The sequence below is a fragment of the Oncorhynchus keta genome, unplaced genomic scaffold, assembly GCF_023373465.1.
Source record: "Oncorhynchus keta strain PuntledgeMale-10-30-2019 unplaced genomic scaffold, Oket_V2 Un_scaffold_8424_pilon_pilon, whole genome shotgun sequence".
Classification (NCBI taxonomy): domain Eukaryota; kingdom Metazoa; phylum Chordata; class Actinopteri; order Salmoniformes; family Salmonidae; genus Oncorhynchus; species Oncorhynchus keta.
Window position 1 is genome coordinate 58,079 of NW_026291005.1, and position 25,021 is coordinate 83,099.

The 25,021-nt window shown below is 46.1% G+C and overlaps 1 protein-coding gene and 1 long non-coding RNA gene across 6 annotated transcripts in view; one reads left to right on the plus strand and one right to left on the minus strand.

Annotated features, from left to right (window-relative positions):
• fktn (fukutin) overlaps positions 1–19,194 on the plus strand; it is a 32,333-nt gene extending 13,139 nt beyond the window's left edge. For both annotated transcript variants that reach the window (XM_052517539.1, XM_052517540.1), the window contains exons 7-9: positions 4,980–5,113; positions 16,022–16,146; positions 16,924–19,194. In XM_052517539.1, the coding sequence (XP_052373499.1) occupies positions 4,980–5,113; positions 16,022–16,146; positions 16,924–17,137 (473 nt within the window). In that variant the 3' untranslated portion in view covers positions 17,138–19,194. The remainder of the gene's footprint in view (positions 1–4,979; positions 5,114–16,021; positions 16,147–16,923) is intronic.
• Positions 19,195–21,228: 2,034 nt separating this feature from the next.
• LOC127929582 (uncharacterized) lies at positions 21,229–24,098 on the minus strand. 4 transcript variants are annotated; one of them, XR_008135261.1, is made up of 4 exons: positions 24,005–24,098; positions 22,459–22,615; positions 21,571–21,806; positions 21,229–21,341 (listed from the first exon to the last, which is right to left on the minus strand). It is a non-coding gene; the product is annotated as an uncharacterized LOC127929582 (long non-coding RNA). The 4 variants fall into 4 exon arrangements; XR_008135259.1 differs by having other exon boundaries at positions 22,459–22,654; positions 23,966–24,028; XR_008135260.1 differs by lacking the exon at positions 24,005–24,098 and adding an exon at positions 23,771–23,999.
• Positions 24,099–25,021: the final 923 nt, after the last annotated feature.

Consider the following 25,021-nt stretch of genomic DNA (forward strand, 5'->3'; position numbering starts at 1 on the left):
TAGTATCACTCCCTACAGGTTAACATGGCCTTCGTCTCTACTCCCTACAGTATCACTCCCTACAGTATCCTCCCTCACCTACAGGTTAACATGGCCTTCAGTATCTACTCCCTATAGTATCACTCCCTATAGTATCACTCCCTATAGTATCACTCCCTACAGTATCACTCCCTATAGTATCACTCCCTATAGTATCACTCCCTATAGTATCACTCCCTATAGTATCCCTCCCTATAGTATCACTCCCTATAGTATCACTCCCTATAGTATCACTCCCTATAGTATCACTCCCTATAGTATCACTCCCTATAGTATCACTCCCTATAGTATCACTCCCTATAGTATCACTCCCTACAGTATCACTCCCTATAGTATCACTCCCTACAGTATCACTCCCTATAGTATCACTCCCTATAGTATCACTCCCTACAGGTTAACATGGCCTTCGTCTCTACTCCCTATAGTATCACTCCCTATAGTATCACTCCCTATAGTATCACTCCCTATAGTATCACTCCCTATAGTATCACTCCCTATAGTATCACTCCCTACAGGTTAACATGGCCTTCGTCTCTACTCCCTATAGTATCACTCCCTATAGTATCACTCCCTATAGTATCACTCCCTATAGTATCACTCCCTATAGTATCACTCCCTATAGTATCACTCCCTATAGTATCACTCCCTATAGTATCACTCCCTATAGTATCACTCCCTATAGTATCACTCCCTATAGTATCACTCCCTATAGTATCACTCCCTATAGTATCACTCCCTATAGTATCACTCCCTATAGTATCACTCCCTATAGTATCACTCCCTATAGTATCACTCCCTATAGTATCACTCCCTATAGTATCACTCCCTATAGTATCACTCCCTACAGTATCACTCCCTATAGTATCACTCCCTATAGTATCACTCCTACCTATAGTATCACTCCCTATAGTATCACTCCCTATAGTATCTACTCCCTATAGTATCACTCCCTATAGTATCACTCCCTATAGTATCACTCCTATAGTATCACTCCCTATGGTTAACATGGCCTTAGTATCACTCCCTATAGTATCACTCCCTATAGTATCACTCCCTATAGTATCACTCCCTACAGTATCACTCCCTATAGTATCACTATAGTATCCCTACAGTATCACTCCCTATAGTATCACTCCCTATAGTATCACTCCCTATAGTATCACTCCCTATAGTATCACTCCCTATAGTATCACTCCCTATAGTATCACTCCTGGCATAGTATCTACTCCCTATAGTATCACTCCCTATAGTATCACTCCCTATAGTATCACTCCCTATAGTATCACTCCCTACAGTATCATGGCCTTCAGTATCACTCCCTATAGTATCACTCCCTACAGTATCACTGGCCTATAGTATCACTCCCTATAGTATCACTCCCTATAGTATCACTCCCTATAGTATCCCTATAGTATCACTCCCTATAGTATCACTCCCTATAGTATCACTCCCTATAGTATCACTCCCTACAGTATCACTCCCTATAGTAACACTCCCTATAGTATCACTCCCTATAGTATCACTCCCTATAGTATCACTCCCTATAGTATCACTCCCTACAGGTTAACATGGCCTTAGTATCTACTCCCTATAGTATCACTCCCTATAGTATCACTCCCTACAGTATCACTCCCCTAGTATATCACTCCCTACAGTATCACTCCCTATAGTATCACTCCCTACAGGTTAACATGGCCTATAGTCTCTACTCCCTATAGTATCACTCCCTACAGTATCACTGGCCTATAGTATCACTCCCTATAGTATCACTCCCTATAGTATCACTGGCCTATAGTATCACTCCCTATAGTATCACTCCCTATAGTATCACTCCCTATAGTATCACTCCCTATAGTATCACTCCCTATAGTATCACTCCCTATAGTATCACTCCCTATAGTATCACTCCCTATAGTATCACTCCCTATAGTATCACTCCCTATAGTATCACTCCCTATAGTATCACTCCCTATAGTATCCCTCCCTATAGTATCCCTCCCTATAGTATCACTCCCTACAGTATCACTCCCTACAGTATCACTCCCTACAGTATCACTCCCTATAGTATCACTCCCTACAGTATCACTCCCTATAGTATCACTCCCTATAGTATCACTCCCTATAGTATCACTCCCTATAGTATCACTCCCTATAGTATCACTCCCTATAGTATCACTCCCTATAGTATCACTCCCTATAGTATCACTCCCTACAGGTTAACATGGCCTTCATCTCTACTCCCTATAGTATCACTCCCTATAGTATCACTCCCTATAGTATCACTCCCTATAGTATCACTCCCTATAGTATCACTCCCTATAGTATCACTCCCTATAGTATCAGTATCACTCCCTATAGTAGTATCACTCCCTATAGTATCACTCCCTATAGTATCACTCCCTATAGTATCACTCCCTATAGTATCACTCCCTATAGTATCACTCCCTATAGTATCACTCCCTATAGTATGGCCTCTACAGTATCACTCCCCAGGTTAACATGGCCTTCAGTATCTACTCCCTATAGTATCACTCCCTATAGTATCACTCCCTATAGTATCACTCCCTATAGTATCACTCCCTATAGTATCACTCCTATAGTATCAGGTCCCCAGGTTAACATGGCCTTCATATCTACTCCCTATAGTATCACTCCCTATAGTATCACTCCCTATAGTATCACTCCCTATAGTATCACTCCCTATAGTATCACTCCCTATAGTATCACTCCCTATCAGGTTAACATGGCCAGTATCATCCCTCTACTCCCTATAGTATCACTCCCTCCCTATAGTATCACTCCCTATAGTATCACTCCCTATAGTATCACTCCCTATAGTATCACTCCCTATAGTATCACTCCCTACAGGTTAACATGGCCTTCATCTCTACTCCCTATAGTATCACTCCCTATAGTATCACTCCCTATAGTATCACTCCCTATAGTATCACTCCCTATAGTATCACTCCCTACAGGTTAACATGGCCTTCATCTCTACTCCCTATAGTATCACTCCCTATAGTATCACTCCCTATAGTATCACTCCCTACAGGTTAACATGGCCTTCATCTCTACTCCCTATAGTATCACTCCCTATAGTATCACTCCCTATAGTATCACTCCCTATAGTATCACTCCCTATAGTATCACTCCCTACAGGTTAACATGGCCTTCATCTCTACTCCCTATAGTATCACTCCCTATAGTATCACTCCCTATCAGTATCACTCCCTACAGGTTAACATAGTATCACTCCTATAGTATCACCCTATAGTATCACTCCCTATAGTATCACTCCCTATAGTATCACTGGCCTTCTATAGTATCACTCCCTATAGTATCACTCCCTATAGTATCACTCCCTTCAGTATCACTCCCTATAGTATCACTCCCTATAGTATCACTCCCTACAGTATCACTCCCTATAGTATCACTCCCTACAGGTTAACATGGCCTTCAGTATCACTCCCTATAGTATCACTCCCTATAGTATCACTCCCTATAGTATCACTCCCTATAGTATCACTCCTACAGGTTAACATAGCCTTAGTCTCACTCCCTATAGTATCACTCCCTACAGTATCATGGCCTCCCTATAGTATCACTCCCTATAGTATCACTCCCTATAGTATCACTCCCTATAGTATCACTCCCTATAGTATCACTCCCTATAGTATCACTCCCTATAGGTTATCATCCCTATAGTATCACTCCCTATAGTATCACTCCCTATAGTATCACTCCCTACAGTATCACTCCCTATAGTATCACTCCCTATAGTATCACTCCCTATAGTATCACTCCTATAGTATCACTCCCTATAGTATCACTCCCTATAGTATCACTCCCTATAGTATCACTCCCTACAGTATCACTCCCTAACAGTATCACTCCCTATAGTATCACTCCCTATAGTATCACTCCCTATAGTATCACTCCCTACAGGTTAACATGGCCTTAGTATCTACTCCCTATAGTATCACTCCCTATAGTATCACTCCCTATAGTATCACTCCCTATAGTCATCCCACTCTACTCCCTACAGTATCACTCCCTATAGTATCACTCCCTATAGTATCACTCCTATAGTATCACTCCCTATAGTATCACTCCCTACAGTATCACTCCCTATAGTATCACTCCCTATAGTATCACCCTATAGTATCACTCCCTATAGTATCACTCCCTATAGTATCACTCCCTATAGTATCACTCCCTATAGTATCATCTATAGTATCACTCCCTATAGTATCACTCCCTACAGTATCATCCCTATCAGTATCACTCCCTATAGTATCACTCCCTATAGTATCACTCCCTATAGTATCACTCCCTATAGTATCACTCCCTATAGTATCACTCCCTATAGTATCTCCCTATAGTATCACTCCCTATAGTATCACTCCCTACAGTATCACTCCCTACAGGTTAACAGTATCACTCCCTATAGTATCACTCCCTATAGTATCACTCCCTATAGTATCACTCCCTATAGTATCCTCCCTATAGTATCACTCCCTATAGTATCACTCCCTCCCTATAGTATCACTCCCTATAGTATCACTCCCTATAGTATCACTCCCTATAGTATCACTCCCTATAGTATCACTCCCTATAGTATCACTCCCTATAGTATCACTCCCTATAGTATCACTCCCTACAGTATCACTCCCTATAGTATCACTCCCTATAGTATCACTCCCTATAGTATCACTCCCTATAGTATCACTCCCTATAGTATCACTCCCTATAGTATCACTCCCTATAGTATCACTCCCTATAGTATCACTCCCTATAGTATCACTCCCTATAGTATCACTCCCTATAGTATCACTCCCTATAGTATCACTCCCTATAGTATCACTCCCTATAGTATCACTCCCTATAGTATCACTCCCTACAGGTTAACATGGCCTTCGTCTCTACTCATGTCTCCACAGGTTGGTTTCGGCAGTGTGGCATCATTCCCTACAGTAAAGATGTGGACCTGGGCATCTGGATTAAAGACTACAGACATGATATCTCTCAAGCTTTTCACAAGGCTGGCCTTCCGTTGAAACACAAGTTCGGAAAGGTAAAGTATCAGATCATAAAGTGTACTATTAGAAACATCATGTTGATTCGTTATGTGTGGTTCAAATGGCACCCTATTCTATAGTGCACTACTTTTGACCTGAGTCCTGGTCACAAGTAGTGAACTAAATAGTGAATAGGGTGCCATTTCAGATGTATTCCCAGTCAACGTGTTGTATCTGTCTCTGTGGAGGATAGCCTGGTACCATCCTTCCAGGGTTAATGCTATGTGTCTCTGTGGAGGATAGCCTGGTACCATCCTTCCAGGGTTATTTAATGTTATGTGTCTCTGTGGAGGATAGCCTGGTACCGTCCTTCCAGGGTTAATGTTGTTATGTGTCTATAGTGGAGGATAGCCTCACCATCCTTCCAGGGTTAATGTTATGTGTCTCTGTGGAGGATAGCCTGGTACCGTCCTTCCAGGGTTAATGTTATCTGTCTCTGTGGAGGATAGCCTGGTACCGTCCTTCCAGGGTTAATGTTGTTATGTGTCTCTGTGTAGGATAGCCTGGTACCATCCTTCCAGGGTTAATGTTGTATGTGACTCTGTGGAGGATAGCCTGGTACCATCCTTCCAGGGTTAATGGTGTTATGTGTCTCTGTGGAGGATAGCCTGGTACCATCCTTCCAGGGTTATTTAATGTTATGTGTCTCTGTGGAGGATAGCCTGGTACCGTCCTTCCAGGGTTAATGTTGTTAGTGTCTCTGTGGAGGATAGCCTGGTACACCATCCTTCCAGGGTTAATGTTATGTGTCTCTGTGGAGGATAGCCTGGTACCATCCTTCCAGGGTTAATGCTATGTGTCTCTGTGGAGGATAGCCTGGTACCATCCTTCCAGGGTTATTTAATGTTATGTGTCTCTGTGGAGGATAGCCTGGTACCGTCCTTCCAGGGTTAATGTTATCTGTCTCTGTGGAGGATAGCCTGGTACCGTCCTTCCAGGGTTAATGTTGTTATGTGTCTCTGTGTAGGATAGCCTGGTACCATCCTTCCAGGGTTAATGTTGTTATGTGTCTCTGTGGAGGATAGCCTGGTACCATCCTTCCAGGGTTAATGTTGTTATGTGTCTCTGTGGAGGATAGCCTGGTACCATCCTTCCAGGGTTAATGTTGTTATGTGTCTCTGTGGAGGATAGCCTGGTACCATCCTTCCAGGGTTAATGTTGTTATGTGTCTCTGTGGAGGATAGCCTGGTACCGTCCTTCCAGGGTTAATGTTGTTATGTGTCTCTGTGGAGGATAGCCTGGTACCGTCCTTCCAGGGTTAATGTTGTTATGTGTCTCTGTGTAGGATAGCCTGGTACCATCCTTCCAGGGTTAATGTTGTTATGTGTCTCTGTGGAGGATAGCCTGGTACCGTCCTTCCAGGGTTAATGTTATGTGTCTCTGTGGAGGATAGCCTGGTACCATCCTTCCAGGGTTAATGTTATGTGTCTCTGTGGAGGATAGCCTGGTACCGTCCTTCCAGGGTTAATGTTGTTATGTGTCTCTGTGTAGGATAGCCTGGTACCGTCCTTCCAGGGTTAATGTTGTTATGTGTCTCTGTGGAGGATAGCCTGGTACCGTCCTTCCAGGATTAATGTTATCTGTCTCTGTGGAGGATAGCCTGGTACCATCCTTCCAGGGTTAATGTTATGTGTCTCTGTGGAGGATAGCCTGGTACCGTCCTTCCAGGGTTAATGTTGTTATGTGTCTCTGTGTAGGATAGCCTGGTACCGTCCTTCCAGGGTTAATGTTGTTATGTGTCTCTGTGGAGGATAGCCTGGTACCGTCCTTCCAGGGTTAATGTTATCTGTCTCTGTGGAGGATAGCCTGGTACCGTCCTTCCAGGGTTAATGTTATGTGTCTCTGTGGAGGATAGCCTGGTACCATCCTTCCAGGGTTAATGTTGTTATCTGTCTCTGTGGAGGATAGCCTGGTACCATCCTTCCAGGGTTAATGTTGTTATGTGTCTCTGTGGAGGATAGCCTGGTACCATCCTTCCAGGGTTAATGTTGTTATGTGTCTCTGTGGAGGATAGCCTGGTACCATCCTTCCAGGGTTAATGGTGTTATGTGTCTCTGTGGAGGATAGCCTGGTACCATCCTTCCAGGGTTAATGTTATGTGTCTCTGTGGAGGATAGCCTGGTACCATCCTTCCAGAGTTAATGTTATGTGTCTCTGTGGAGGATAGCCTGGTACCATCCTTCCAGGGTTAATGTTGTTATGTGTCTCTGTGGAGGATAGCCTGGTACCGTCCTTCCAGGGTTAATGTTGTTATGTGTCTCTGTGGAGGATAGCCTGGTACCGTCCTTCCAGGGTTAATGTTGTTATGTGTCTCTGTGGAGGCTAGCCTGGTACCGTCCTTCCAGGGTTAATGTTGTTATGTGTCTCTGTGGAGGATAGCCTGGTACCGTCCTTCCAGGGTTAATGGTGTTATGTGTCTCTGTGTAGGATAGCCTGGTACCGTCCTTCCAGGGTTAATGTTATGTGTCTCTGTGGAGGATAGCCTGGTACCATCCTTCCAGGGTTCATGTTATGTGTCTCTGTGTAGGATAGCCTGGTACCGTCCTTCCAGGGTTAATGTTACGTGTCTCTGTGGAGGATAGCCTGGTACCATCCTTCCAGGGTTAATGTTATGTGTCTCTGTGGAGGATAGCCTGGTACCGTCCTTCCAGGGTTAATGTTGTTATGTGTCTCTGTGGAGGATAGCCTGGTACCATCCTTCCAGGGTTAATGTTATGTGTCTCTGTGGAGGATAGCCTGGTACCGTCCTTCCAGGGTTAATGTTGTTATGTGTCTCTGTGGAGGATAGCCTGGTACCATCCTTCCAGGGTTAATGGTGTTATGTGTCTCTGTGTAGGATAGCCTGGTACCGTCCTTCCAGGGTTAATGTTATGTGTCTCTGTGGAGGATAGCCTGGTACCATCCTTCCAGGGTTCATGTTATGTGTCTCTGTGTAGGATAGCCTGGTACCGTCCTTCCAGGGTTAATGTTACGTGTCTCTGTGGAGGATAGCCTGGTACCATCCTTCCAGGGTTAATGTTGTTATGTGTCTCTGTGGAGGATAGCCTGGTACCGTCCTTCCAGGGTTAATGTTGTTATGTGTCTCTGTGGAGGATAGCCTGGTACCATCCTTCCAGGGTTAATGTTATGTGTCTCTGTGGAGGATAGCCTGGTACCGTCCTTCCAGGGTTAATGTTGTTATGTGTCTCTGTGGAGGATAGCCTGGTACCGTCCTTCCAGAGTTAATGTTATGTGTCTCTGTGGAGGATAGCCTGGTACCATCCTTCCAGGGTTAATGTTATGTGTCTCTGTGGAGGATAGCCTGGTACCATCCTTCCAGGGTTAATGTTGTTATGTGTCTCTGTGGAGGATAGCCTGGTACCGTCCTTCCAGGGTTAATGTTGTTATGTGTCTCTGTGGAGGATAGCCTGGTACCGTCCTTCCAGGGTTAATGTTGTTATGTGTCTCTGTGGAGGATAGCCTGGTACCGTCCTTCCAGGGTTAATGTTGTTATGTGTCTCTGTGGAGGATAGCCTGGTACCGTCCTTCCAGGGTTAATGGTGTTATGTGTCTCTGTGGAGGATAGCCTGGTACCATCCTTCCAGGGTTAATGTTGTTATGTGTCTCTGTGGAGGATAGCCTGGTACCGTCCTTCCAGGGTTAATGTTATGTGTCTCTGTGGAGGATAGCCTGGTACCATCCTTCCAGGGTTAATGTTGTTATGTGTCTCTGTGGAGGATAGCCTGGTACCGTCCTTCCAGGGTTAATGTTATGTGTCTCTGTGGAGGATAGCCTGGTACCATCCTTCCAGGGTTAATGTTGTTATGTGTCTCTGTGGAGGATAGCCTGGTACCGTCCTTCCAGGGTTAATGTTGTTATATGTCTCTGTGGAGGATAGCCTGGTACCATCCTTCCAGGGTTAATGTTGTTATGTGTCTCTGTGGAGGATAGCCTGGTACCGTCCTTCCAGGGTTAATGTTGTTATGTGTCTCTGTGGAGGATAGCCTGGTACCATCCTTCCAGGGTTAATGTTGTTATGTGTCTCTGTGGAGGATAGCCTGGTACCATCCTTCCAGGGTTAATGTTGTTATGTGTCTCTGTGTAGGATAGCCTGGTACCGTCCTTCCAGGGTTAATGTTATGTGTCTCTGTGGAGGATAGCCTGGTACCATCCTTCCAGGGTTCATGTTATGTGTCTCTGTGTAGGATAGCCTGGTGTCCTTCCAGGGTTAATGTTACGTGTCTCTGTGGAGGATAGCCTGGTACCATCCTTCCAGGGTTAATGTTATGTGTCTCTGTGGAGGATAGCCTGGTACCGTCCTTCCAGGGTTAATGTTGTTATGTGTCTCTGTGGAGGATAGCCTGGTACCGTCCTTCCAGGGTTAATGTTATCTGTCTCTGTGGAGGATAGCCTGGTACCATCCTTCCAGGGTTAATGTTGTTATCTGTCTCTGTGGAGGATAGCCTGGTACCATCCTTCCAGGGTTAATGGTGTTATGTGTCTGTGGAGGATAGCCTGGTACCGTCCTTCCAGGGTTAATGTTATGTGTCTCTGTGGAGGATAGCCTGGTACCATCCTTCCAGGGTTCATGTTATGTGTCTCTGTGGAGGATAGCCTGGTACCGTCCTTCCAGGGTTAATGTTATGTGTCTCTGTGGAGGATAGCCTGGTACCATCCTTCCAGGGTTAATGTTATGTGTCTCTGTGGAGGATAGCCTGGTACCATCCTTCCAGGGTTAATGTTGTTATGTGTCTCTGTGGAGGATAGCCTGGTACCGTCCTTCCAGGGTTAATGTTGTTATGTGTCTCTGTGGAGGATAGCCTGGTACCGTCCTTCCAGGGTTAATGGTGTTATGTGTCTCTGTGGAGGATAGCCTGGTACCATCCTTCCAGGGTTAATGTTATGTGTCTCTGTGGAGGATAGCCTGGTACCATCCTTCCAGGGTTAATGTTATGTGTCTCTGTGGAGGATAGCCTGGTACCATCCTTCCAGGGTTAATGTTGTTATGTGTCTCTGTGGAGGATAGCCTGGTACCGTCCTTCCAGGGTTAATGTTGTTATGTGTCTCTGTGGAGGATAGCCTGGTACCGTCCTTCCAGGGTTAATGTTGTTATGTGTCTCTGTGGAGGATAGCCTGGTACCGTCCTTCCAGGGTTAATGGTGTTATGTGTCTCTGTGGAGGATAGCCTGGTACCGTCCTTCCAGGGTTAATGGTGTTATGTGTCTCTGTGGAGGATAGCCTGGTACCATCCTTCCAGGGTTAATGTTATGTGTCTCTGTGGAGGATAGCCTGGTACCATCCTTCCAGGGTTAATGTTATGTGTCTCTGTGGAGGATAGCCTGGTACCATCCTTCCAGGGTTAATGTTGTTATGTGTCTCTGTGGAGGATAGCCTGGTACCGTCCTTCCAGGGTTAATGTTATGTGTCTCTGTGGAGGATAGCCTGGTACCATCCTTCCAGGGTTAATGTTGTTATGTGTCTCTGTGGAGGATAGCCTGGTACCGTCCTTCCAGGGTTAATGTTGTTATATGTCTCTGTGTAGGATAGCCTGGTACCATCCTTCCAGGGTTAATGTTGTTATGTGTCTCTGTGGAGGATAGCCTGGTACCGTCCTTCCAGGGTTAATGTTGTTATGTGTCTCTGTGGAGGATAGCCTGGTACCATCCTTCCAGGGTTAATGTTGTTATGTGTCTCTGTGGAGGATAGCCTGGTACCATCCTTCCAGGGTTAATGGTGTTATGTGTCTCTGTGTAGGATAGCCTGGTACCGTCCTTCCAGGGTTAATGTTATGTGTCTCTGTGGAGGATAGCCTGGTACCATCCTTCCAGGGTTCATGTTATGTGTCTCTGTGTAGGATAGCCTGGTACCGTCCTTCCAGGGTTAATGTTATGTGTCTCTGTGGAGGATAGCCTGGTACCATCCTTCCAGGGTTAATGTTATGTGTCTCTGTGGAGGATAGCCTGGTACCGTCCTTCCAGGGTTAATGTTGTTATGTGTCTCTGTGGAGGATAGCCTGGTACCGTCCTTCCAGGGTTAATGTTATGTGTCTCTGTGGAGGATAGCCTGGTACCGTCCTTCCAGGGTTAATGTTATCTGTCTCTGTGGAGGATAGCCTGGTACCATCCTTCCAGGGTTAATGTTGTTATCTGTCTCTGTGGAGGATAGCCTGGTACCATCCTTCCAGGGTTAATGGCGTTATGTGTCTCTGTGTAGGATAGCCTGGTACCGTCCTTCCAGGGTTAATGTTATGTGTCTCTGTGGAGGATAGCCTGGTACCATCCTTCCAGGGTTCATGTTATGTGTCTCTGTGTAGGATAGCCTGGTACCGTCCTTCCAGGGTTAATGTTACGTGTCTCTGTGGAGGATAGCCTGGTACCATCCTTCCAGGGTTAATGTTATGTGTCTCTGTGGAGGATAGCCTGGTACCATCCTTCCAGGGTTAATGTTGTTATGTGTCTCTGTGGAGGATAGCCTGGTACCGTCCTTTCAGGGTTAATGTTGTTATGTGTCTCTGTGGAGGATAGCCTGGTACCATCCTTCCAGGGTTAATGTTGTTATGTGTCTCTGTGGAGGATAGCCTGGTACCATCCTTCCAGGGTTAATGTTACGTGTCTCTGTGGAGGATAGCCTGGTACCATCCTTCCAGGGTTAATGTTATGTGTCTCTGTGGAGGATAGCCTGGTACCATCCTTCCAGGGTTAATGTTGTTATGTGTCTCTGTGGAGGATAGCCTGGTACCGTCCTTCCAGGGTTAATGTTGTTATGTGTCTCTGTGGAGGATAGCCTGGTACCGTCCTTCCAGGGTTAATGTTGTTATGTGTCTCTGTGGAGGATAGCCTGGTACCGTCCTTCCAGGGTTAATGTTGTTATGTGTCTCTGTGGAGGATAGCCTGGTACCGTCCTTCCAGGGTTAATGGTGTTATGTGTCTCTGTGGAGGATAGCCTGGTACCGTCCTTCCAGGGTTAATGTTGTTATGTGTCTCTGTGGAGGATAGCCTGGTACCGTCCTTCCAGGGTTAATGTTGTTATGTGTCTCTGTGGAGGATAGCCTGGTACCGTCCTTCCAGGGTTAATGTTATGTGTCTCTGTGGAGGATAGCCTGGTACCGTCCTTCCAGGGTTAATGTTATCTGTCTCTGTGGAGGATAGCCTGGTACCATCCTTCCAGGGTTAATGTTGTTATCTGTCTCTGTGGAGGATAGCCTGGTACCGTCCTTCCAGGGTTAATGGTGTTATGTGTCTCTGTGGAGGATAGCCTGGTACCATCCTTCCAGGGTTAATGTTATGTGTCTCTGTGGAGGATAGCCTGGTACCATCCTTCCAGGGTTAATGTTATGTGTCTCTGTGGAGGATAGCCTGGTACCATCCTTCCAGGGTTAATGTTGTTATGTGTCTCTGTGGAGGATAGCCTGGTACCATCCTTCCAGGGTTAATGTTGTTATGTGTCTCTGTGGAGGATAGCCTGGTACCATCCTTCCAGGGTTAATGGTGTTATGTGTCTCTGTGTAGGATAGCCTGGTACCGTCCTTCCAGGGTTAATGTTATGTGTCTCTGTGGAGGATAGCCTGGTACCATCCTTCCAGGGTTCATGTTATGTGTCTCTGTGTAGGATAGCCTGGTACCGTCCTTCCAGGGTTAATGTTACGTGTCTCTGTGGAGGATAGCCTGGTACCATCCTTCCAGGGTTAATGTTATGTGTCTCTGTGGAGGATAGCCTGGTACCGTCCTTCCAGGGTTAATGTTGTTATGTGTCTCTGTGGAGGATAGCCTGGTACCGTCCTTCCAGGGTTAATGTTATGTGTCTCTGTGGAGGATAGCCTGGTACCATCCTTCCAGGGTTAATGGTTATGTGTCTCTGTGGAGGATAGCCTGGTACCATCCTTCCAGGGTTAATGTTGTTATGTGTCTCTGTGGAGGATAGCCTGGTACCGTCCTTCCAGGGTTAATGTTGTTATGTGTCTCTGTGGAGGATAGCCTGGTACCGTCCTTCCAGGGTTAATGTTGTTATGTGTCTCTGTGGAGGATAGCCTGGTACCGTCCTTCCAGGGTTAATGTTGTTATGTGTCTCTGTGGAGGATAGCCTGGTACCGTCCTTCCAGGGTTAATGTTGTTATGTGTCTCTGTGGAGGATAGCCTGGTACCGTCCTTCCAGGGTTAATGGTGTTATGTGTCTCTGTGGAGGATAGCCTGGTACCATCCTTCCAGGGTTAATGTTGTTATGTGTCTCTGTGGAGGATAGCCTGGTACCGTCCTTCCAGGGTTAATGTTGTTATGTGTCTCTGTGGAGGATAGCCTGGTACCGTCCTTCCAGGGTTAATGTTATGTGTCTCTGTGGAGGATAGCCTGGTACCGTCCTTCCAGGGTTAATGTTATCTGTCTCTGTGGAGGATAGCCTGGTACCATCCTTCCAGGGTTAATGTTGTTATCTGTCTCTGTGGAGGATAGCCTGGTACCGTCCTTCCAGGGTTAATGGTGTTATGTGTCTCTGTGGAGGATAGCCTGGTACCATCCTTCCAGGGTTAATGTTATGTGTCTCTGTGGAGGATAGCCTGGTACCATCCTTCCAGGGTTAATGTTATGTGTCTCTGTGGAGGATAGCCTGGTACCATCCTTCCAGGGTTAATGTTGTTATGTGTCTCTGTGGAGGATAGCCTGGTACCATCCTTCCAGGGTTAATGTTGTTATGTGTCTCTGTGGAGGATAGCCTGGTACCATCCTTCCAGGGTTAATGGTGTTATGTGTCTCTGTGTAGGATAGCCTGGTACCGTCCTTCCAGGGTTAATGTTATGTGTCTCTGTGGAGGATAGCCTGGTACCATCCTTCCAGGGTTAATGTTATGTGTCTCTGTGTAGGATAGCCTGGTACCGTCCTTCCAGGGTTAATGTTGTTACGTGTCTCTGTGGAGGATAGCCTGGTACCATCCTTCCAGGGTTAATGTTATGTGTCTCTGTGGAGGATAGCCTGGTACCGTCCTTCCAGGGTTAATGTTGTTATGTGTCTCTGTGGAGGATAGCCTGGTACCGTCCTTCCAGGGTTAATGTTATGTGTCTCTGTGGAGGATAGCCTGGTACCGTCCTTCCAGGGTTAATGTTATCTGTCTCTGTGGAGGATAGCCTGGTACCATCCTTCCAGGGTTAATGTTGTTATCTGTCTCTGTGGAGGATAGCCTGGTACCATCCTTCCAGGGTTAATGGTGTTATGTGTCTGTGTAGGATAGCCTGGTACCGTCCTTCCAGGGTTAATGTTATGTGTCTCTGTGGAGGATAGCCTGGTACCATCCTTCGAGGGTTCATGTTATGTGTCTCTGTGAGGATAGCCTGGTACCGTCCTTCCAGGGTTAATGTTACGTGTCTCTGTGGAGGATAGCCTGGTACCATCCTTCCAGGGTTAATGTTATGTGTCTCTGTGGAGGATAGCCTGGTACCATCCTTCCAGGGTTAATGTTGTTATGTGTCTCTGTGGAGGATAGCCTGGTACCGTCCTTCCAGGGTTAATGTTGTTATGTGTCTCTGTGGAGGATAGCCTGGTACCGTCCTTCCAGGGTTAATGTTGTTATGTGTCTCTGTGGAGGATAGCCTGGTACCGTCCTTCCAGGGTTAATGTTATGTGTCTCTGTGGAGGATAGCCTGGTACCATCCTTCCAGGGTTAATGTTATCTGTCTCTGTGGAGGATAGCCTGGTACCATCCTTCCAGGGTTAATGTTGTTATCTGTCTCTGTGGAGGATAGCCTGGTAACATCCTTCCAGGGTTAATGTTGTTATGTGTCTCTGTGGAGGATAGCCTGGTACCGTCCTTCCAGGGTTAATGTTGTTATGTGTCTCTGTGGAGGATAGCCTGGTACCGTCCTTCCAGGGTTAATGTTGTTATGTGTCTCTGTGGAGGATAGCCTGGTACCGTCCTTCCAGGGTTAATGTTGTTATGTGTCTCTGTGGAGGATAGCCTGGTACCGTCCTTCCAGGGTTAATGTTATGTGTCTCTGTGGAGGATAGCCTGGTACCGTCCTTCCAGGGTTAATGTTGTTATGTGTCTCTGTGGAGGATAGCCTGGTACCGTCCTTCCAGGGTTAATGTTATGTGTCTCTGTGGAGGATAGCCTGGTACCATCCTTCCAGGGTTAATGTTATCTGTCTCTGTGGAGGATAGCCTGGTACCATCCTTCCAGGGTTAATGTTGTTATCTGTCTCTGTGGAGGATAGCCTGGTAACATCCTTCCAGGGTTAATGTTGTTATGTCTCTGTGGAGGATAGCCTGGTACCATCCTTCCAGGGTTAATGTTGTTATGTGTCTCTGTGGAGGATAGCCTGGTAACATCCTTCCAGGGTTAATGTTGTTATGTGTCTCTGTGGAGGATAGCCTGGTACCATCCTTCCAGGGTTAATGTTGTTATGTCTCTGTGGAGGATAGCCTGGTACCATCCTTCCAGGGTTAATGTTGTTATGTGTCTCTGTGGAGGATAGCCTGGTACCATCCTTCCAGGGTTAATGTTATGTGTCTCTGTGGAGGATAGCCTGGTACCATCCTTCCAGGGTTAATGTTGTTATGTGTCTCTGTGGAGGATAGCCTGGTACCATCCTTCCAGGGTTAATGTTGTTATGTGTCTCTGTGGAGGATAGCCTGGTACCATCCTTCCAGGGTTAATGTTGTTATGTGTCTCTGTGGAGGATAGCCTGGTACCATCCTTCCAGGGTTAATGTTGTTATGTGTCTCTGTGGAGGATAGCCTGGTACCATCCTTCCAGGGTTAATGTTGTTATGTGTCTCTGTGGAGGATAGCCTGGTACCGTCCTTCCAGGGTTAATGTTGTTATGTGTCTCTGTGTAGGATAGCCTGGTACCGTCCTTCCAGGGTTAATGTTGTTATGTGTCTCTGTGGAGGATAGCCTGGTACCATCCTTCCAGGGTTAATGTTGTTATGTGTCTCTGTGTAGGTGGAGGATAGCCTGGAACTGTCCTTCCAAGGCCTGGATGTTAAACTGGACATTTTCTTCTTCTATGAGGAAACTGACGTTGTGTGGAACGGAGGAACCCAAGCTAAGAGTGGGAAGAAATTCAAGTAAGTGTCTGTTTTACTCTGCTGTATGTTATAGAGCTGAGACACTGTTGCTTAGTGACTATAACAAACGCCTGCTAAGAAGTCTTCAGTTTATTGAATGGCGGGCTTTAAAAAATAATATATATATACAGTGGGGCAAACAAGTATTTAGTCAGCCACCAATTGTGTAAGTTCTCCCAGTTAAAAAGATGAGAGAGGCCTGTAATTTTCATCATAGGTACACTCCAACTATGACAGACAAAATGAGGGGGAAAAATCCAGAAAATCACATTGTAGGATTTTTAATACATTTATTTGCAAATTATGGTGGAAAATAAGTATTTGGTCAATAACAAAAGTTTATCTCAATACTTTGTTATATACCCTTTGTTGGCAATGACAGAGGTCAAACGTAGTCAAGGTTTTCACACACTGTTGCTGGTATTTTGGCCCATTCATCCATGCAGATCTCCTCTAGAGCAGTGATGTTTTGGGGCTGTTGCTGGGCAACACGGTCTTTCAACTCCCTCCAAAGATGTTCTATGGGGTTGAGATCTGGAGACTGGCTAGGCCACTCCAGGACCTCCAGAACTCCTTCATTGCCCGGGCGGTGTGTTTGGGATCATTGTCATGCTGAAAGACCTATATATATTATATTATATATTATATTATATATATATTATATTATATATAATATTATATATATATTATTTATATCATATCTATATATAATATTTTAAAGATGTTTTTGATACCATTCCAGACTTACTAACCAGAGACTCCTACCCATTCTGTTAGGTATGTGTTCCCCAAGTTTACTCTCTGCTGGACTGAGCTGATGGACCTGAAGGTTCGTGTCCCCTGTGAGACGGTAGACTATGTATCGGCTAACTATGGGCCTACCTGGAACACACCTGTAAAGACCTGGGACTGGAAGAGCTCTCCGCCCAACGTGCAGGACAACGGGGTGTGGCCTGTCAGGGAGTGGGATGAGGTCATCCAGGTGTACTGACATACTGCTACACTACATATGAGTAGACTACATTGGACTTAAACCACACGGAAGAAAATGGACTGAAACAGGGAGGGACTGTCGATCTGGACTGTCGATCTGGACTGTCGATCTGGACTGTCGATCTGGACCGTCTATCTGGACCGTCGATCTGGACCGTCGATCTGGACCGGTCGATCTGGACGGTCGATCTGGACTGGTCGATCTGGACCGTCGATCTGGACCGTCGATCTGGACCGTCGATCTGGACTGTCGTTCTGGACCGTCGATCCTGTTTTTGTACATTTTTCTACGGTGTGCACTATGCGACCCTGAGTACACTCTTCCGAAGTACACTACACCTGAAAACCCCACACCAAAGTAGCAACTCTAAAGACTACTACTAAGGGTATGAGTCTGAGCTGCTGGCTTACCATTGGCTGGTGGCTTACCATTGGCTGGTGGCTTACCATTGGCTGGTTGGTTGTGAACTGCAGACCACCAATACTGGACTCTCTCCCTCCTTTGGACTGAAGCAACTGTCTATTGATCTGTAATGTGTGTTCCTTGTTTGAAATACTGTATTACGTTGACAAAAAGATGTCATAGACATTTTAATAGCTACTGACATTACTTACTACTGACATGTTGGGTAGGCCCAGGGTAAGGCCATATTACGGCCATGCTTACTTGATATCGGGTTATTACGGCCTTGGCTACTTGATATCGGGTTATTACGGCCTTGGCTACTTGATATCGGGTTATTACGGCCTTGGCTACTTGATATCGGGTTATTACGGCCTTGGTTACTTGATATCGGGTTATTACGGCCTTGGTTACTTGATATCGGGTTATTACGGCCTTGGTTACTTGATATCGGGTTATTACGGCCTTGGTTACTTGATATGGGGTTATTACGGCCTTGGTTACTTGATATGGGGTTATTACGGCCTTGGTTACTTGATATGGGGTTATTACGGCCTTGGTTACTTGATATCGGGTTATTATGGCCTTGGTTACTTGGTGGCAGGGTAGCCTAGTGGTTAGAGCGTTGGACTAGAAACAGGAAGGTTGCAAGTTCAAACCCCCGAGCTGACAAGGTACAAATCTGTTGTTCTGCCCCTGAACAGGCAGTTATCCCACTGTTCCTAGGCCGTCATTGAAAATAAGAATTTGTTCTTAACTGACTTGCCTGGTTAAATAAAGGTTCAATAAATATGGGGTTATTATGGCCTTGGTTACTTGATATCGGGTTATTACGGCCTTGGCTACTTGATATCGGGTTATTACGGCCTTGGTTACTTGATATTGGGTTATTACGGCCTTGGCTACTTGATATCGGGTTATTACGGCCTTGGTTACTTGATATTGGGTTATTACGGCCTTGGCTACTTGATATCGGGTTATTACGGCCTTGGTTACTTGATATTGGGTTATTACGGCCTTGGCTACTTGATATCGGGTTATTATGGCCTTGGTTACTTGATATTGGGTTATTACGGCCTTGGCTACTTGATATCGAAGTATTACGGCCTTGGTTACTTGATATGGGGTTATTACGGCCTTGGCTACTTGATATGGGGTTATTACGGCCTTGGTTACTTGATATGGGGTTATTACGGCCTTGGCTACTTGATATGGGGTTATTACGGCCTTGGCTACTTGATATGGGGTTATTACGGCCTTGGCTACTTGATATCGGGTTATTATGGCCTTGGTTACTTGATATCGGGTTATTATGGCCTTGGTTACTTGATATTGGGTTATTATGGCCTTGGTTACTTGAAGTGCTAGGTGGTGGTGATGACCACGGACTGAACTTGATTATTGTGTGTGTCCCAAATTTGTACCATTTTTCCTACGTAGTGCACTATATTGGGAGTGGACATTATGTTCATATTTGATATATTTTATGCCTCTTGTGTTTCAGGAATCATTGATTTGCCGACAAATCGTATCTTACTTTCCTTTGTATTGAGTTTTGTCATCGTTGTTGAAGGGAACTATGATCACGCTAGCCTGAGTTCTAGCCTGAGTTCTAGCCTGAGTTCTAGCCTGAGTTCTAGCCTGAGTTCTAGCCTGAGTTCTAGGAGTGCCAGTTGAGTGCCTACTTGAGTGCCAGTCTTAGTGCCAGTCTGAGTGCCAGTCTGAGTGCCAGCCTGAGTTCTAGCCTGAGTTCTAGCCTGAGTTCTAGCCTGAGTTCTAGCCTGAGTTCTAGCCTGAGTTCTAGCCTGAGTTCTAGCCTGAGTTCTAGCCTGAGTTCTAGCCTGAGTTCTAGCCTGAGTTCTAGCCTGAGTTCTAGCCTGAGTTCTAGCCTGAGTTCTAGCCTGAGTTCTAGCCTGAGTTCTAGCCTGAGTGCCAGTCTGTCTGTGCTGTCATGCCAACTCCTTGTCACTCATTTAACTTGACAATGACAGCATTGGAGTTATCAAGAGAACAAACTGATCTGGGACCAGGCTATGCTCACCAGCTGACAACTCCAATTTTTTTAAATGATTGAAAGCTTTGACATGATGAGACCGGTCAGAAAACAACCCAGACCAGAACCGTAGGCCTGATCACCGACGACGACGAGACAGCCTATAGGGAGGAGGTCAGAGACCTGGCCGGGAGGTGCCAGGACAACAACTTCTCCCTCAACGACGAGACAGCCTATAGGGGGAGGTCAGAGACCAGGCCGGGAGGTGCCAGGACAACAACCTCTCCCTCAACGACGAGACCGCCTATAGGGGGGAGGTCAGAGACCTGGCCGGGAGGTGCCAGGACAACCTCTCCCTCAACGTGATCAAGACAAAGGAGATGATTGTGGACTACAGGAAAGAAAAGGACCAAGCGTGCCCCCATTCTCATCGCCGGGGCTGCAGTGGAGCAGGTTGAGAGCTTCAAGTTCCTTGGTGTCCACATCACCAACAAACTAACATAGTCCAAGCACACCAAGACAAGGGAAGAGGGCACAACAAAACCTATTCCCCCACAGGAGACAAAAGATTTGGCATGGGTCCTCAGATCCTCAAAAAGGTTTAACAGCTGCACCATCGAGAGCATCCTGACGAGTTGCAACACCGCCTGTTATGGCAACGTCTCAGCCTCCGACCTCAAGGCACTACAGAGGGTAGTGTGTACGGCCCAGTGCATCACCGGGGACAAGCTTCCTGCCATCCAGGACCTCTATACCAGGCTGCATCAGAGGAAGGCCCTAAAAATTGTCAGAATCCAGCCACTCTAGTGTTAGACTTTTCTCTCTGCTACCGCATGGCAAGCGGTACCAGAGTGCCAAGTCTAGGTCCAAGAGGCTCCTAAACAGCTTCTACCCCCAAAGCCATAAGACTCCCGAACAGATAATCAAATGACTACCCAGACTATTTGCATTGCTCCCCTCTTTTACACCACTGCTACTCTCTGTTGTTATTATCTATGCATTGTCACTTTAATAACTCTATGTACATATTACCTCAACTAACCGGTGCCCCGGCACATTGACTCTGTACCGGTATCCCCTGTATATAGCCTCCACATTGACTGTACCGTAATACCCTGTATATAGCCTCCACATTGACTGTACCGTAACACCCTGTATATAGCCTCCACATTGACTCCGTAACGGTACCCCTGTATATAGCCTCCACATTGACTCTGTACCGGTACCCCCTGTATATAGCCTCCACATTGACTCTGTACCGGTACCCCCTGTATATAGTCTCCACATTGACTCTGACCGGTACCCCCTGTAAATAGCCTCCACATTGACTCTGTACCGGTACCCCTGGATATAGCCTCCACATTGACTCTGTACTGTAACACCCTGTATTTAGCCTCCACACTGACTCTGTACCGGTACCCCCTGTATATAGCCTCCACATTGACTAGGTACAGGTACCCCTGTATATAGCCTCCACATTGACTCTGTACCAGTACCCCTGTATATAACCTCCTCATTGACTCTGTACCGGTACCCCCTGTATATAGCCTCCAAATTGACTCTGTACCGGTACCCCTGTATATAACCTCCACATTGACTCTGTACTGGTACCCCTGTATATAGCCTCCACATTGACTCTGTACCGTAACACCCTGTATATAGCCTCCACATTGACTCTGTACCAGTACCCCTGTATATAGCCTCCACAATGACTCTGTACCGGTACCCCCTGTATATAGCCTCCACATTGACTCTGTACCGGTACCCCCTGTATATAGCCTCCACATTGACTCTGTACTGGTACCCCTGTATATAGCCTCCACATTGACTCTGTACCGTAATACCCTGTATATAGCCTCCACATTGACACTGTACCGTAATACCCTGTATATAGCCTCCACATTGACTCTGTACCGTATACCCTGTATATAGCCTCCACATTGACTCTGTACCGTAATACCCTGTATATAGCCTCCACATTGACACTGTACCGGTACCCCTGTATATAGCCTCCACATTGACTCTGTACTGGTACCCCTGTATATAGCCTCCACATTGACTCTGTACCGTAATACCCTGTATATAGCCTCCACATTGACACTGTACCGTAATACCCTGTATATAGCCTCCACATTGACTCTGTACCGTAATACCCTGTATATAGCCTCCACATTGACTCTGTACCGTAATACCCTGTATATAGCCTCCACATTGACACTGTACCGGTACCCCCTGTATATAGCCTCCACATTGACTCTGTACCGGTACCCCCTGTATATAGCCTCCACATTGACTCTGTACCGGTACCCCCTGTATATAACCTCCACATTGACTCTGTACTGGTACCCCTGTATATAGCCTCCACATTGACTCTGTACCGTAACACCCTGTATATAGCCTCCACATTGACTCTGTACCAGTACCCCTGTATATAGCCTCCACAATGACTCTGTACCGGTACCCCCTGTATATAGCCTCCACATTGACTCTGTACCGGTACCCCTGTATATAGCCTCCACATTGACTCTGTACTGGTACCCCCTGTATATAGCCTCCACATTGACTCTGTACCGTAATACCCTGTATATAGCCTCCACATTGACACTGTACCGTAATACCCGTATATAGCCTCCACATTGACTCTGTACCGTAATACCCTGTATATAGCCTCCACATTGACTCTGTACCGTAATACCCTGTATATAGCCTCCACATTGACACTGTACCGGTACCCCTGTATATAGCCTCCACATTGACTCTGTACCGGTACCCCTGTATATAGCCTCCACATTGACTCTGTACAGGTACCCCTGTATATAGCCTCCACATTGACTCTGTACCGTACCCTGTATATAGCCTCCACATTGACTCTGTACTGGTACCCCCTGTATATAGCCTCCACATTGACTCTGTACCGTAATACCCTGTATATAGCCTCCACATTGACTCTGTACCGTAATACCCTGTATATAGCCTCCACATTGCCTCTGTACCGTAATACCCTGTATATAGCCTCCACATTGACTCTGTACCGTAATACCCTGTATATAGCCTCCACATTGACACTGTACCGGTACCCCCTGTATATAGCCTCCACATTGACTCTGTACCGGTACCCCCTGTATATAGCCTCCACATTGACTCTGTACCGGTACCCCTGTATATAGCCTCCACATTGACTCTGTACTGGTACCCCTGTATATAGCCTCCACATTGACTCTGTACTGGTACCCCCTGTATATAGCCTCCACATTGACTCTGTACCGGTACCCCTGTATATAGCCTCCACATTGACTCTGTACCGTAATACCCTGTATATAGCCTCCACATTGACTCTGTACCGTAATACCCTGTATATAGCCTCCACACTGACTCTGTACTGGTACCCCCTGTATATAGCCTCCACATTGACACTGTACCGGTACCCCCTGTATATAGCCTCCACATTGACTCTGTACCGTACCCCTGTATATAGCCTCCACATTGACTCTGTACCGGTACCCCTGTATATAGCCTCCACATTGACTCTGTACCGGTACCCCTGTATATAGCCTCCACATTGACTCTGTACTGGTACCCCTGTATATAGCCTCCACATTGACTCTGTACCGGTACCCCCTGTATATAGCCTCCACATTGACTCTGTACCGTAATACCCTGTATATAGCCTCCACATTGACACTGTACCGGTACCCCTGTATATAGCCTCCACATTGACTCTGTACCGGTACCCCTGTATATAGCCTCCACATTGACTCTGTACCGGTACCCCTGTATATAGCCCACACATTGACTCTGTACCGGTACCCCTGTATATAGCCTCCACATTGACTCTGTACTGGTACCCCCTGTATATAGCCTCCACATTGACTCTGTACCGGTACCCCCTGTATATAGCCTCCACATTGACTCTGTACCGGTACCCCCTGTATATAGCCTCCACATTGACTCTGTACCGGTACCCCCTGTATATAGCCTCCACATTGACTCTGTACCGGTACCCCCTGTATATAGCCTCCACATTGACTCTGTACCGGTACCCCTGTATATAGCCTCCACATTGACTCTGTACTGGTACCCCCTGTATATAGCCTCCACATTGACTCTGTACCGTAATACCCTGTATATAGCCTCCACATTGACTCTGTACCGGTACCCCTGTATATAGCCTCCACATTGACTCTGTACCGTAATACCCTGTATATAGCCTCCACATTGACTCTGTACCGTAATACCCTGTATATAGCCTCCACATTGACTCTGTACTGGTATCCCCTGTATATAGCCTCCACATTGACTCTGTACTGGTACCCCCTGTATATAGCCTCCACATTGACTCTGTACTGGTACCCCCTGTATATAGCCTCCACATTGACTCTGTACCGTAATACCCTGTATATAACCTCCACATTGACTCTGTACCGTAACACCCTGTATATAGCCTCCACATTGACTCTGTACCGTAATACCCTGTATATAGCCTCCACATTGACTCTGTACCGGTACCCCCTGTATATAGTCTCACTATTGTTAGTTAACTGCTGCTCTTTAATTAGGTTACTTGAATATGGCGTTACTTGTATTGCTTATCCACATACAACTACGTTGTTGGTTAGGGGCTCATAAGTCAGCATTTCACTGGTCTACACTTTTTTTTTTTTTTGTATTCGGGCGCATGTGACTAATAAAGTTTGATTTTGATTAGAATCCAACTGCTGTGCATGACCCTGCTCTGTATAGTTGGTGCGTGGAACTGTTTTCTGCACTACACCAGCCTGATCTATATGTTGCTGTATTTCAGGGTTGTAGCAACTTCATTAAATAAATTTAAAAAACACCTTAAAGAAGTCATTTTTTTACTTTACGTGGTAAGCTGGTGTTGCCTTCAAAAACCTTCCTGAACGGGAGAGATGATGTCGTCCTGATATTGCTATCGGTCTGCCGGTAGTGTTGTCTCAGACCATGTGACCAAGTCTTTACTACAACATGGCTCGCATCCCGAATGGAGCACTATTCACTAAGTAGTGCACTACTTTTTAATGGGTTCTGGGCAAAAGTAGTGCACTACTTTTTAATGGGCACTATTCACTAAGTAGTGCACTACTTCTTAATGGGCTCTGGTCAAAAGTAGTGCTCTATATTGGGAGTGGACATTATGTTCAGGGAATAGGGGCTCTGTTTGGGACGCTGTCTATTAGTCATGAAGGTCCCAGGTGTTCTCCTCAGTGTTTTCTCATTGCCTCATCATGCCTGCTGTGTTGGTGCTGCTGTTGCCTGTACTGGATCTGCTACCGTCTGTGTATCTGGGGGCCGAGGTGCTGTTCTGGCCGGGAGAATACACCCACTCTTAACAATACACCCACTCTTAACAATACACCCACTCTTAACAATACACCCACTCTTAACAATACACCCACTCTTAACAATACACCCACTCTTAACAATACACCCACTCTTATCAATACACCCACTCTTAACAATACACC